Genomic DNA, 15,408 nt, shown 5'->3' with positions numbered 1-15,408 from the left:
GACAATAAAACAAATCAAATGAAATATAGGGAAAGTCCATGGGGGTAACCCCCACCCCCCTTCTTTTTGATAACTTTTAAATGGTCAAGATCCGCACCCCTAAATCATATATATTCTTGAATGGGACAATAAAACAAATCAAATGAAATTGAGGGAAAGAACCCTGGGGTAACCCCCACCCCTCTTCTTTTTGAAAACTTGTAAATGGTCAAGATCCCCACCCCGAAACCATATATATTCTTGTATGGGACAATAAAACAAATCAAATGAAATATAAGGTGAGTCCCCTTGGGTCACCCCACCCCCCTCCTGTTTAAGAACTTGTAAACGGTTGAGCTTTTCATTATTAGTAAGATAATACCACATTGAGGTCCAAAGGGTCCTAAATTAAACTTTTGTTTAATTTCATCAAATATTGAATTCTTTGGTTCTTTGATATGCTGATTCTAACAATGTTTGAGTGTTAAATCATATCTAATTTTAGAGAATTTGTCATCACTGGTTGTTTATTATTGATTATAATTTGAAAAATTGCATCATATCTTATTTTAGAGAACTATTTATCCAGTTTGAGTTATTTCCATTTGCACAGAAAATATTATGGATAAAATTAACCTGTGTTTCATTTCAACATAAATTAAATATATATATAGGGTTCTTTCAAATGCTGAATCTAAACTCTATTTAGATATTAGATTTTTAGGCCCAGTTTTCAAGTTGGTCCAAATCAGGGTCCAAAATTAAACTTTGTTTGATTCACCAAAAAATTGAATTTATGGGGTTCTTTGAAATGCTGAATCTAACCATGTATTGAGAGATTTTGGATTGTGGGCTCCTTTATCAAATTGGTCCACATTGAGGTCCAAAGGGTCCTAGATTAAAATTTTGTCTGATTTCATCAAACATTGAATTCTTGGGGTTCTTTGATATGCTGATTCTAATATGTACTTAGATTTTGGATATTGGACCATAATAGGTATTTAAATGTCCAATTTCAAATATATCAGTTCTTTGACTACATTCATTTTGTGTCACAAACCTATGATGTGTCAAATATTCAATCACAATCCAAATTCAGAGCTGTTTTAAGTTTAAATATAGTGTCCATACTTGCTCAACTGTTCAGGGTTCGACCTCTGCAGGAAAATCCGGTTTGCTGTCTCTCTGACAGCCTCTTGTTGGAAATTATCTTGAATATTATTATAGATAGAGATAAACTGTAAACAGCAATAATGGTCAGCAAAGTAAGATCTACAAATAAGTTAACATGACCAAATATTGTCAATTGACCCCTTAAGGAGTTATTGCCCTTTATTGCCCTTTAAAGTAAATTTTTTACAATTTTTCGTAAATTTTTGTAATCTTTTACAAAAATCTTCTCCTCTGAAACTACTGGGCCAAATAGAATCAAACTTAGCCACAATCATCATTAGGGTATTCAATTTAAAAAATGTGTGATGACCCTGCCTGCCAACAAAGATGGCCGTCATGGCAAAAAATAGAACATATGGGGTAGAATGCAAGTTTTGTCTATTATTCTGATAACCGTTATAAAAAGAGGAAATCTGAAGAGGGTAAAATAGTTCAGAATGTTGAGCTCTACCAATTATCCATATATGTCAAAACTGTAAGACAATTTCCTGTAGGAGTTATTGCCCTTAAATGACAAATTTTACCACTTTTTTTCGATTTTTGCCTATTATCATATCTTGAAAACTATAAAAGATAGAGAGAAACTTTAAATTGCAAAAATGATCAGAAGGACAAGTTCTACTAATAAGTCTTATGGTTGAAATCATAAGTTGACTCTTATTAGAGTTATTTCCCTTTGATGCTGATTTGTACAATTTATTTTGCGTTTTTGTCTTGTATCTTAAAACTTATAATAGATAGAAAGAAACTTAAGTATACAAAAATGATCAGCAAGACAAGGTCTACAATTAAGACAAATGGCAGAAATTGTCCAACGACTCCTTATTGGAGTTATTGCCCTTTCATTATGATTTTTACCATTTTTTTGGCGTTTTTCCTTCTTTGATATTAATTATAATAGATAGACAGAAACTTAAACAATCAAAAATGATAAGCAAGACGAGACCTACTAACAAGTCAAATTTTGCTGATATAATAAGTAGACTTGTTACTCTTTATAGGAGTTTTTTTTAACCCTCTTTTGTGTTTAGAGCAAAAGCTAAATAAGATCATGAAGATAGAGAGAAACTAAACAGACTTCAATGATCAGCAATATAAGATACAAAAAACAAAACAGAGATTTTTGTCATTAATTCTATTTTCATCTACAATGTTGGAGGTGTCCCCTGTTGAATATGCATATAGACCAAGGTGAGCGACACAGGCTCTTGAGAGCCTCTAGTTTGTAATCTCAGTGAGTTTTGATGAAATCTCAGTGTCTAATTTTTAATTCTCAGTGTGTGTTTTTAGGTTTTTTAATCTCAGTGTGTTTTTTTTTTAATTGTCAGTGTGTAAATTTTTGGAAAAATGGTTTAAACATAGTTTTGACGAGAACGGCTTGCCATACACATTCTTCTCTTATTTACATTTATTTGAGATCTAAAAATCAGTAATTTTTAAGGTGATCTCGATTCTATATTGTCGTATCTCCTGAAAAATAATAGTTTCCCTAAAGTATTTAGGTGTCATATGGTTGGTCTATCAAAATTTGCATCAACAACAGAATCCTACTTTGATTGGCCAATATTATTGAATTTGCTATAGTTAGAAAGGGTTATTGTGGAGTCTACTAAAAATCACTGAATTTGACCATATTGCCAGGGCTGACTGAGGTAATGATTTATTGATAAGAAGTCAAATAAGTGAGGCTAGAATAAATCTTAACATAACATACAATTGATGTATATAACATCAGATTTAATTTATTGCCCCTTGCGCGTCGCGTTGCAGGGGACATAGAAATACCAGCGTCTGTCTGTCTGTCCTGTCTTGTTAGTGCTCTCACTTGTACAATTCTGGCCAGATATTTATGAAACTTATATCATAGGTTTATATCACATTGTCTTGGACAAGTTTAAAAATCAGTGCCGATCAAAAAATTTTAAAAGAGTTATGCCCCTTGGAAATATTAATTATATAGAAAATTGCATTGTTAGCACTCTCATGTGTACAATTCTTGCCAGATTTTTATAAAACTTATATCATAGGTTTGTATCAACAATGTCTCGGACTGGTCTGGAAATCAGTGGCGATCAACAATTTTTAAAAGAGGAAATATTAATTATAGGGAAAATTGCATTGTTAGCACTCTTATGTCATATATGTGTACAATTCTTGTCAGATTTTTATGAATCTTACATCATAGGTTTATATCAACAATGTCTCGGATAAGTTCAAAATCAGTGCCAATCAATTATTTTGAAAAGAGTTATGCCCCTTGGAACTATTATTTAAATGGAATATTGCGTTGCATTTGCTCTCAAGCCTTCACATTTCTCTCATAAAATATGTGCAATGCGGGGGACATTGGAACTCTGTTCTTTTATTTATTTAACATAAAAGGAAATTGATATATCTTACATAAAATGCAATTGATGTATCCAACATGAGATTCAATTTATGTACATCTAACATAAGATGCGATTTATGTATTACAGTAACTAACATAAATTGAAATTGATGTATCTAGCATAAGATGAAATTGATGTACAGTTGATGTATCTAACATGAGATTCAATTTATGCATCTTTATATCATAGGAAATGACTAGAGAAGAGTAGTACTGACACAGAAAATATGATATCAGCATTTTGTTGGGGGAGTGCTGACCATGGCCAACTATTTACAGAAAATGATGAACCCATCTTGTCACCTAAGGAAGTAAAGCTGAACATTGATCAAGAGGTCAAAGACATTGTGGAAATCAATTGTAGTGAAGGCCATACTCTTCTAGTAACTTCTAATGGGTCATGTTATGCTTGTGGTTGTAACGACTATGGTCAAATTGGACATTATAGTACAAACAAAATTGGTAATTTATTTAACATGAAGAAAAACCTAAATAATTATTTTCATTGTTTTTATATGACCGCAAAAAAATTTTTGTGGTCGTATATTGGTATGACGTTGGTGTCGTCGTCGTCGTCGTCGTCGTCATCCGAAGACACATTAGTTTTCGCACTCTAACTTTAGTTTAAGTGAATGGATCTCAATGAAATTTTACCATAAGGTTCAATACCACAAAAAGAAGGTGGGATTGATTTTGGGGGTTATGGTACCAACAGTTAAGGAATTAGGGGCCAAAAAGGGGCCAAAAATAAGCATTTTTATACGACCGCAAAAAAATTTTTGTGGTCGTATATTGGTATGACTTTGTTGTCTTCGTCGTCGTTGTCGTCGTCGTCGTCCGGCGTTGTCGTCGTTGTCCGGCGTCGTCGTCCGAAGACACATTGGTTTTCGCACTCTAACTTTAGTTTAAGTGAATGGATCTCTGTGAAATTTTACCATAAGGTTCAATACCACAAAAGGAAGGTTGGGATTGATTTTGGGGGTTATGGTACTAACAGTTAAGGAATTAGGGGCCAAAAAGGGGCCAAAAATAAGCATTTTTTAGTTTCCAGACAATAACTGTGGAATGGTGTATGGATCTCTCTGAAATTATACTACAAGTTTCCATACCACAAAGGGATGGTTAGGATTTGCTTTGGGGGGTTATGGCTCAAACCGTTTAAGAATTAGGGGCAAAAAAGGGGGGAAAACAAGGTTGTCCTGGTTAATGGACAAATTCTTTAGTACTAAACATAATTTAAAGCAGTGTAAGGGAGATAAATCAAATACATCATTGAAATTATCTCCCTTACACTGCTTTTAAAGTAATGGTTAATGAACAATTAAGATAATTTAAAACAGTGTAAGGGAGGTAATCCAAATACAACGTTTTGGTTACTTCCCTTACACTGCTTTTAAATTATGTTTAAAGAAATGCATATTTATAAAGGAAGACCAGTAAAAATATCTGCAAATGTTGCATCTTTTTTTTTACAAAAAAATCCATATGAAAGATTTGACACTATATTTTAAATTCTATTATAAAATTGATTAAGTTAGCACTATGGTAAATTTAAATGGGTAATTATGGTTGCAAATTCCATTGGAAATTTGAATTGAGATTATGACCATATCTTGAGGGAAAGAATTTTTTGGGGGAAAAAAAGGGGGGGGGGGGGGGCGGGGGGTAAAAAGAAATTGTGGGGGGGTCAATTTTTTCTCATTTCAGATTTCAGAAATTAAAAAGAATTATTCTTCAAATATTTTTTTTTTTTCAAATTTCAAATATTGAAAAATTTCAAGAAGTAATCTTTAATTGCACAGTATGGCGCATTAGATTTGTAAAGTCTTTGACCACATTTATTTATTTGTTATGCCGAATCTAACCGTGTATTTAGATTTTTAATTTTGGGTCCAGTTTTCAAATTGGTCTACATTAAGGTCCAAAGGGTCCAAAATTAAACTTTGTTTGATTTTAACAACAATTGAATATATGGGGTTCTTTGATATGCTGAATCTAAACATGTATTTAGATTTTTGATTTTGGGCCCAGTTTTCAAGTTGGTCCAAATTGGGGTCCAAAATTAAACTATGTTTGATTTCAACAAAAATTGAATATATGGGGTTCTTTGATATGCTGAATCTAACCATGTATTTAAATTTTTTATTTGTGGACCCCGCTTTCAAATTGGTTCATATTGAGGTCAAAAGGGTCCAAAATTAAACTTTGTTTGATTTCATCAAAAATTGAATTATTGGGGTTCTTTGATATGCCAAATCTAACCGTGTATTTAGATTTTTAATTTTGGGTCCCGTTTTTTAAATTGGTCTACATTAAGGTCCAAAGGATCTAAAATTAAACTTAGTTTGATTTTCACAAAAATTGAATTCTTGGGGTACTTTGATATGCTGAATCTAAACATGTGTTTAGATTTTTGATTATGGGCCCAGTTTTCAAGTTGGTCCAAGTTGGGGTCCAAAATTAAACTTTGTTTGATTTCAGCAAAAATTGAATATATGGGGTTCTTTGATATGCTGAATCTAAACATGTATTTAGATTTTAGATTTTTGGTCCAGTTTTCAAGTTGGTCCAAATTGGGGTCCAAAATTAAACTTTGTTTGATTTCAACAAAAATTGAATATATGGGGTTCTTTGATATGCTGAATCTTACCATGTTTTTAGATTTTTTATTTGTGGGCCCGCTATCAAATTGGTTCATATTGAGGTCAAAAGGGTCCAAAATTAAACTTTGTTTGATTTCATCAAAAATTGAATTATTGGGGTTCCTTGATATGCCAAATCTAACCGTGTTTTTAGATTTTTAATTTTGGGTCCCGTTTTTTAAATTGGTCTACATTAAGGTCCAAAGGGTCCAATATTTAACTTAGTTTGATTTTAACAAAAATTGAATTCTTGGGGTACTTTGATATGCTGAATCTAAACATGTGTTTAGATTTTTGATTATGGGCCCAGTTTTCAAGTTGGTCCAAGTTGGGGTCCAAAATTAAAACTTTGTTTGATTTCAACAAAAATTGAATATGTGGGGTTCTTTGATATGCTGAATCTAAACATGTATTTAGATTTTAGATTTTTGGTCCAGTTTTCAAGTTGGTCCAAATTGGGGTCCAAAATTAAACTTTGTTTGATTTCAACAAAAATTGAATATATGGGGTTCTTTGATATGCTGAATCTTACCATGTATTTAGATTTTTTATTTGTGGGCCCGCTATCAAATTGGTTCATATTGAGGTCAAAAGGGTCCAAAATTAAACTTTGTTTGATTTCATCAAAAATTGAGTTATTGGGGTTCTTTGATATGCCAAACCTAACCGTGTTTTTAGATTTTTAATTTTGGGTCCCGTTTTTTAAATTGGTCTACATTAAGGTCCAAAGGGTCCAAAATTAAACTTAGTTTGATTTTAACAAAAATTGAATTCTTGGGGTACTTTGATATGCTGAATCTAAACATGTGTTTAGATTTTTGATTATGGGACCATTTTTCAAGTTGGTCCAAGTTAGGGTCCAAAATTAAACTTTTTTTTTTTGTTTGATTTCAACAAAAATTGAATATATGGGGTTCTTTGATATGCTGAATCTAACCATGTATTTTGATTTTGGACATTGGACCATGATAGGTAAATTAAAAAAATTAAAGTTCTTAGACCAGATTCTTTCTGTGTCAGAAACCTATGCTGTGTCAAATATTTAATCACAATCCAAATTCAGAGCTGTATCAAGCTTGAATGTTGTGTCCATACTTGCCCCAACTGTTCAGGGTTCGACCTCTGCGGTCGTATCAAGCTGCGCCCAGCGAAGCATTTTATTGTAACTTCCAGACATAACTTGTGTGTAAGTGTATGGATTTCTCTGACATTGTACCACAAGGTTCTATATCACAAAGGGAATGCTGGGATTGATTTTGGGGGGTAATTACCTCCACATTTTAGGAATTAGGGGCCAAAAAGGGGCAAAAAACAAGCATTTTTTTCTAGTTTCATGACAATAACTTGTGTGTAAGTGTATGGTTCTATCTGACATTGTATCACAAGGTTCCATTTCACAAAGGGAATGCTGGGATTGATTTTGGGGGTAATTGGCAGATTCCATATAAGAAAGTGAAACAACTCCCATAAGCACGTTAGGCAAAAATCATAGCAATGAACTTCTGTTTTTGAATACATGCTTTACTAATAAAGATAAAGACAATTTGACCAACAAAAAAATTATGAGCATCATCCTTTTTTAATAAACGAAGCCTTAAATATTATGTTTCTGACATAAGATTTGACAGACTTTATTGTTTCTGACATAAGATTTGACAGATTTTATTTTTTCTGACATAAGATTTGACAGACTTTATTATTTCTGACATAAGATTTGACAGACTTTATTTTTTCTGACATAAGATTTGACAGACTTTATTATTTCTGACATAAGATTTGACAGACAAATTGAGTTTCTGACATAAGATTTTGACAGACTTGATTCTGACATAAGAATTTTCATACATAAGATATTTTGACAGACAATATATATTTGTTTTTTTTGACCGACATTGGAAATCAAATCCTAGTTGAAAGTCGTTTTTAAAACTCCTGGAAAATACTGCAGCCTAACATCTAACAAGATTTCACTACAGGTCAAAGAACTTTAACTGTTAGCACATTCAAATGTTTCAGACATAAGAAAACAAGTTTGACAGATCTTATGTAGGAAACATATAAGTTAAAATTATTGCTTGAATAAAGTTAAATGAAAGAATCAACATGTGTTTTTTCTTATGCACAGCATGACTTACAGTTTTAACTGGCATATATTGGAACCTACAATGATTTTGAAAGTTTTTAAAGCGATGTTCCTGACATAAGATTTATTGACAGACACTGAGCTATAAAGCAAGATATTTGAAAGTGAAAAAAAATATATATCACAGATGTTTTTGACTAAAAAAAGTAACAAATTTGGGAACAGGGATGTTTGAATAACCAGACTACACTAGTAAATACCAGTATACAAGTGTCAACATAAAGCATTGCAACACATAAACATTGTGTAAAAAAATGGGAGTTAATTCTGTCAAAATTTTTGCATTTTTTCAACTTGTTTTAATCATTTCTACTTTAAACGGAAACAATCATATCCAAAAATTATTTTTATAATTTCTTCTAACATCATTATTCCTCAAAACATTCACAGATTATCTTTAAAATAACAGTAATTATTATTTTTATCTATTTATTCATTTTGACAGACATTTCAATTTCTTATATGGAATCTGCCAATTGGTTCCAAATTTTAGGAATTAGGGGCAAAAAAGGGGCAAAAAACAAGCATTTTTCTAGTTTCATGACAATAACTTGTGTGTAAGTGTATAGATCTTTATGAAATTGTACTACAAGGTTCCATATTACAAAGGGAAAGCTGGAATTGAGTTTGGGGGTAATTGCCCAAAAAGTTTAGGAATAAGGGGCCAAAAATAAGCATTTTTCTAGTTTCCAGACAATAACTTGTGTTCAAGTGTATGGATCTCTCTGAAATTGTACTGCAAGGTACCATACCACAAAGGGAAGGCTGGGATTGATTTTGGGGGTAATTCCCTCAAAATTTTAGTAATTAGGGGCCATAAAAGGGCAAAAAACAAGCATTTTTCTAGTTTCAGGACAATAACTTGTGTGTAAGTGTATGGATCTCTCTGAAATTGTACTGCAAGGTACCATACCACAAAGGGAAGGCTGGGATTGATTTTGGGGGTAATTCCCTCAAAATTTTAGTAATTAGGGGCCATAAAAGTGCAAAAAAACAAGCATTTTTCTAGTTTCAGGACAATAACTTGTGTGTAAGTGTATGGATCTTTATGAATTTGTACTGCAAGGTTCCATATCACAAAGGGAAAGCTGGGTTTGAGTTTGGGGTTTATTGCCCTAAATGTTTAGGAATTTGGGGCCAAAAAGGGGCCAAAAAACAAGCATTTTTCTAGTTTCCAGACAATAACTTGTGTTCAAGTGTATGGATCTCTCTGAAATTGTACTGCAAGGTACCATACCACAAAGGGAAAGCTTGGATTGAGTTTGGGGGTGATGAATCATAAGGGGTTCAAAAAATTTTGGGGGGGGGGGGATTTTTTTTTCCTTTTTTTTTCTTTAAAATTTTCCATTTTAAATTGGTTATTTCTGATTTATATATAAAAGCAAATAATAATGATATGGTTTGAATAGGTAAATTAAAATATTTTAAGTTCTTAGACCACTTTCATTCTGTGTGAGAAACCTATTATTTAATTACAATCCAAATTCAGTGCTGTATCAAGCTTGAATGTTGTGTCCATATTTGCCCCAACTGTTCAAGGTTCGACCTCTGCGGTCGTATCAAGCTGCGCCCCAGCGGAGCATTTTATTCAGACTTGTACACTTAAGCATGTATTTATATGGTATAAAAGCTTATTTATGAATCAAAATATTTCAAATTTTTCTGCAATTTGTGCTTTTCCCCTTGATCCTACTGCCTAATAGTTTTTTGTCGAGCCTGCGACTTCTGTCGCAGAAAGCGCGACATAGGGATTGTGATTCGGCGGTGGCGGTGATGGCAGCATTATCCAACTATTTATAAGCTTTATATTTCAGAAAGTAGAAGACCTGGATGCTTCATACTAAGTATTAATTACCTTTTTATATGAAGTTTCCGTCTTTCATATGTCTATTGTCCTTGACCTCATTTTCATGGTTCAGTGACTACTTGTAAAAAAAGTTTAGATTTTTTGTAATGTTAATTTCTCTCTTATAATGAGTAATTGGATAACTATATTTGGTATGTGTGTACCTTGTAAGGTGCTCATGCCTGTTAGACAGTTTTCACTTGACCTCGACCTCATTTCATGGATTAGTGAACACGGTTAAGTTTTTGTAGTCAATTCCATTCTCAGATACTGTAAGCAATAGGTCTACTATATTTGGTGTATGGATGGATTGTAAGGTGTACATGTCCAACTGGCAGGTGTCATCTGACCTTAACCTCATTGTCATGGTTTAGTGGTAAAAGTTGAGTTTTTGTGTTTGGTCTGTTTTTCTAATACCATACCTGCCAACCTCTGAAACCTTCAAAGAGGGAGATCTCCCCCTCAGCTATGACAGCTGAGGGAGAGATTTTGCACGAACGACATTTTCAAGATAAATACATGACCTGTTTACTTATTCATCTACAAAACACCAATGAGAGTTAAAAAATATACTTTATTTCTTCAATTCCTGGTTATAATCTATACAAGGTTTTTTTTTATGCCCCCGCCGTAGCGGAGGGGGCATTAAGTTTTACCCTTGTCCGTCTGTACGTCCTTCCGTACGTCCGTACGTCCCAAAATTGGTTTCCGTTCTCTAACTTGAGTTTGCCTTAACCAAATGTTATTAAACTTTTACACAATGCTTATTATCACAAAACACAGATCAAGTTTGAATTTTGGTGGCGTCACTTTAACCATTCTAGAGTTATTCCCCTTTATAAATGGAAAAATTGCAAAATTTTTATTTTCTTCTAAATATCAAGTAATTTTTATTAAAATTGGAGTTATCTTCCTTTTTCCATGATTATAGTTGAATCAACTACAATCAATGCTTTATACAATGCAATGTTTAATTTTGACTTCCACTGATAAAACACAGATCAAGTTGAATTTGGGTAGTGTCACTTTAACCATTATTGAGTTATGCCCAAGGATCCGGAAATTTTTTCACACAATTTCGGTCATTTTGAGATGATTGAAAAGTTGGTGCCCCTTTCAAATTGTTGATGTCAAACTAGATTCATAGCATCAACGAACTTGTATTTATGTTTCATCGCATTTACTAAGTAAATTTCTTACCATTTTTCTAAAAACCTTCAAGAACAGTTTAGGGAAGGCAACAGTTTAAAATTGAAATGATTTTAATGACTCAAAATGGTTAATTTCTCAGACATTGCTTACGTTTCTTTCGATTTGACAAAATTAAAACCGGAAGTTTTGCGATAACATTAAAGTACGAATAATTCCTGATTCATTTCCGGGATTCGTTTTGTTTATCAAATTGACAGGAAATCACCGGCTTCTTTTTATTTTATTACCTTTAAAAGTGTTTGAATATAACAGATTATAGTTGCACTCGTTTATTTTAACATGAAATCAATTTGCATTTTACGATTAAATATTTAATTTGCTGAAGACAATTTCATGCATGCGTATTACATAGTAAATAAAGCACATGTGTTACTCATGAAAAAATACTTTTTTCTACGTCAATTAAAGTAAGGTTTATTTTTAAATCAGAATTGATGATTGTCTTTGCTGAAAGTAATGAAATAATGAATACACTTGTCAGGGAATTTTAATTTCTTAAAGATATTATTCTGAGCTTGTTATCAATGTGACCAATTGTCAGGTGTGAATTAAAACCACAGGTAAAAAGTGATTAGCGATCATTAGCCAATGTTTCCCGGAGGCATTGATATAGATATTAGGAGGGCCTTCAGGATTATCAAACTACTGGAGTTTTATTACAGGAAAGGGATTATAAACAAAAACAAGTGATCACAAGTGGAAAATGGCGATTAAGAAACCCGATTTCAAACATTAGGTCAATGAAATGATCAAAATTATTTCTGTTAAAAAATAAAATTTGTCCTAAATCCCAATTACTCGTTTAGGACATATAGCTTTCATCTTAAGACATGACTGGCAAATATGACCGTTTCCAGACCCTTGGTTATGCCCCTTTATAAATCGAAAGATTGCAAAATTTTTAGTTTCCATTTTGTAACTTAAGTTTGCCCCAACCAAACATTATGAAATCTATACACAATATTCATTACCACAAAACTCAGAACAAGTTAAAATTTGGGTAGCGTCACTTTTACCATTCTTCAGTTATGTCCCTTTATAAATATATGATATGCAAGCAGGGGCATCATCTGTGTCCACATGTGTACACTATCCACATTTTTTCCTTTTTCAATACCTCTGAGTCTCATAACTCATAACATTCCATATTTTGATTTTGCTGTGAGACTCACACTTAGCATGCTTTTAAACGTCGTACAGACCAGAAGAAGCAACCGAAAATATGTTTGAACATAATGTGCAAAATGAAGATTCATTGCAGAGTGAACTTGGTCGTAAAAATTGAAAATCTTTCATCCAATCTGCTTATAAATTTGTAGTTATATTTCTTCTTTTTTACACTTTCACTTGGTCCAGACAAAGACCTCTATCTTGTTGCAGTTGATATAGCAGAATGAGTTTTGATTACTTATAAGGGAAATCAAACATAAAAACTACTTACCAAAGTTTTCAAATGATCGCCGATTGTTTGTTTACTTCTATTGACAGTAAAGAAAAAGCCAGAGAAATACGATCGTGGGTCATTCCGGGTTAACATATTCAAGATTCCATACTCCCGCACGGGAGCTGACCAGCAAGCGGGAGATTTCCGAAATTTTGTCGTTTGTACTGGAGACTCCCGCTCAAAACAGGAGGGTTGGCAGGTATATAATACTCTATGCAATAGGTCAACTATATTTGGTATATGGAAATATTTTACGATGTACATGTCAGTCTGGCATGTTTTATTTGACCTTGACCTCATTTTCATGGTTCATTGCTCAATGTTTAAGTTTTTTGTGTTTTGGTCTGTTTTTCTTAAACTATAAGCAATAGGTCAACTATATTTGGTATATGGAATATTTGTAAGGTGTATTTGTCTGTCTAGCAGGTATCATCTGACCTTGACCTCATTTTCATGGTTCATTGCTCAATGTTTAAGTTTTTTGTTTTTTGGTCTGTTTTTCTTAAACTATAAGCAATAGGTCAACTATATTTGATGCATGGAATGATTTCGAGGTGTACATGTCTGTCTGGCAGGATTCATCTGACTTTGACCTCATTTTCATGGTTCATTGGTCAATATAAAGTTTTCATGGTTTGGTCTGTTTCTCGTATACTATATTTGGTGTATGGAATGATTGTAAGATGTACATGTATTTTCATCTTAGTTTATCTGACCTTGACCTCATTTTCTTTGATCATGTTTATGTTAATGTGATACTTGTCGTAAAACTTTATATTTAGGACTATCAACATAAAATCAATCACCACCATTTCAGTGACTCCCTATTCAGCTTTTGTCTTGCCTGGCATACAAGACATAGGGATTACTTTCCGGTGGCGGTGTAAACTATTTGTATAAAGATTTATATTCAGAGGATAGATGACCTGGATGCTCCATACCTAGTATACAGATGCATTATGTTACAAAGTTCTGTCTGTCATATGTCCTTGACCTTATTTTCATGGTTCAGCAACTGCTTAAAAAAAATATTTTGTGTTTTTTTGTCATGTGAATTTCTCAATTATTATGAGTAATAGGATAACTATATTTGGTATATATATATGTGTTCCTTGCATGATCTACATATCCGTCAGACAGGGTTCACCTGACCTCAACCTCATTTCATGGATCAGTGATCAAATTAAAAGCTACGTGATTAGGTCTGTTTTTCAGATACAATAAGCAGTAGGTCAACTATATGTGGTGTATGGAATGATTGAAAGTAGATATAAGAAGATGTGGTATGAGTGCCAATGAGACAACTCTCCATCCAAGTCAAAATTTATAAAAGTAAACCATTATAGGTCACAGTACGGTCTTCAACACGGAGCCTTGGCTCACACCGAACAGTAAGCTATAAAGGGCCCCCAAAATTACTAGTGTAAAACCATTCAAATGGGAAAACCAACGGTCTAATCTATATAAAAAACGAGAAACGAGAAACACTTATGAACCACATCAACAAACGACAACTACTGAACATCAGATGTCAGTCTTGCAGATTTCATTTGACCTTAACCTCATTTTTATTGCTCATTGGTCAATGTAAAGTTTTCGTCTCGCCTGCAACAAAAGTCCAGAATGTAAGACATAGGGATTTTAAACTGGCAGTGTGGGCGGCGGCTTAAACTTTTTGTATAAATCTTAATATTTCTAAGGGTAGGTGACATAAAAGCTTCCTACCATCTGTACATATGCCTTATGTTAAGATTTTCATGGTTCAGCTACTGCTTAAAAAATGTAGAGATTTTTTGTTATGTGAATTTCACACTTATTATGAGTATTAGGATAACAAGGCTGTAGGATGACTTATAATTGTTATTTGGCTTTTGTTCTAAATTGGATAGTTGTCTCATGGTAATCATACCTGATTACCTATTTTTATATGGTAACATTTGACTTGGGAAAAAATGTTGCATTTTCCCTTCTTTGCAAACACATCCACATGGAGGTTTTGAAGGTCAAACAATAGATATACACTTCATTTATTTTTTTCAGGAAAAGTATCATCTTTGAATAATCAAAAAGTGATCAGTGTAGTAGCAGGATCACAACACAGTTTGGCATTAACTGAAGCTGGTGAAGTATTCAGCTGGGGTGATAACAGTTGTGGTCAGTTAGGAAGAGGACAAGTAGATGAAAACCAGGCTAGACAACCAAAGTAAGTAGTATGGATAATTTACAGCTGAAACCCTGCTGGTGATATATATCTAACTTTCTGGCAAGAAGAACTTAATGAGGAGCTGGTTAAAAATAAAAGTGGGTGTTTTATAAAATTACTCAAGTGGAACCCAGTTATATTGATAGTCACCTGAACCACAGTGTTTCACTGGGTAATATTTATTATAATTCTATTCAAACATTTTGATACCGGTAGATGTGAATATAATCCAAATTGAACTGACCAGTTGCAATATTATGGTTCCCAAGGTATGGTTTTATCTTTAAAAATGGCTATGAGTTGAGATTTATTTGACCCAGTCAATTGGTGAAAAATGATTTTATTTCTGTGCACAAAACATATTTCTAGAATTACCT

The 15,408-nt window shown here is 33.0% G+C and overlaps 1 protein-coding gene and 2 long non-coding RNA genes across 7 annotated transcripts in view; 2 read left to right on the top strand and 1 right to left on the bottom strand.

Moving 5' to 3' along the window:
- The window catches only part of LOC127709697 (probable E3 ubiquitin-protein ligase HERC4), a 428,281-nt gene that overhangs the window by 23,017 nt on the left and 389,856 nt on the right, over window positions 1-15,408 (top strand). For all 5 annotated transcript variants that reach the window (XM_052215333.1, XM_052215334.1, XM_052215335.1 and 2 more), the window contains exons 2-3: window positions 3,732-4,003; window positions 14,869-15,031. In XM_052215333.1, coding sequence (XP_052071293.1) covers window positions 3,769-4,003; window positions 14,869-15,031 — 398 coding nt within the window. In that variant the 5' untranslated portion in view covers window positions 3,732-3,768. The remainder of the gene's footprint in view (window positions 1-3,731; window positions 4,004-14,868; window positions 15,032-15,408) is intronic.
- LOC127709776 (uncharacterized) lies at window positions 5,499-6,925 on the bottom strand. The gene is made up of 2 exons (XR_007985758.1): window positions 6,846-6,925; window positions 5,499-5,798 (listed from the first exon to the last, which is right to left on the bottom strand). It is a non-coding gene; the product is annotated as an uncharacterized LOC127709776 (long non-coding RNA).
- Window positions 5,865-8,285, top strand: LOC127709761 (uncharacterized). The gene is made up of 2 exons (XR_007985743.1): window positions 5,865-6,381; window positions 6,906-8,285. It is a non-coding gene; the product is annotated as an uncharacterized LOC127709761 (long non-coding RNA).

Source organism: Mytilus californianus, unplaced genomic scaffold, assembly GCF_021869535.1.
Source record: "Mytilus californianus isolate M0D057914Y unplaced genomic scaffold, xbMytCali1.0.p SCAF_7, whole genome shotgun sequence".
In the NCBI taxonomy this organism is placed as follows: Eukaryota; Metazoa; Mollusca; class Bivalvia; order Mytilida; family Mytilidae; genus Mytilus; species Mytilus californianus.
This window is presented reverse-complemented; position numbering and strand designations above follow the sequence as displayed.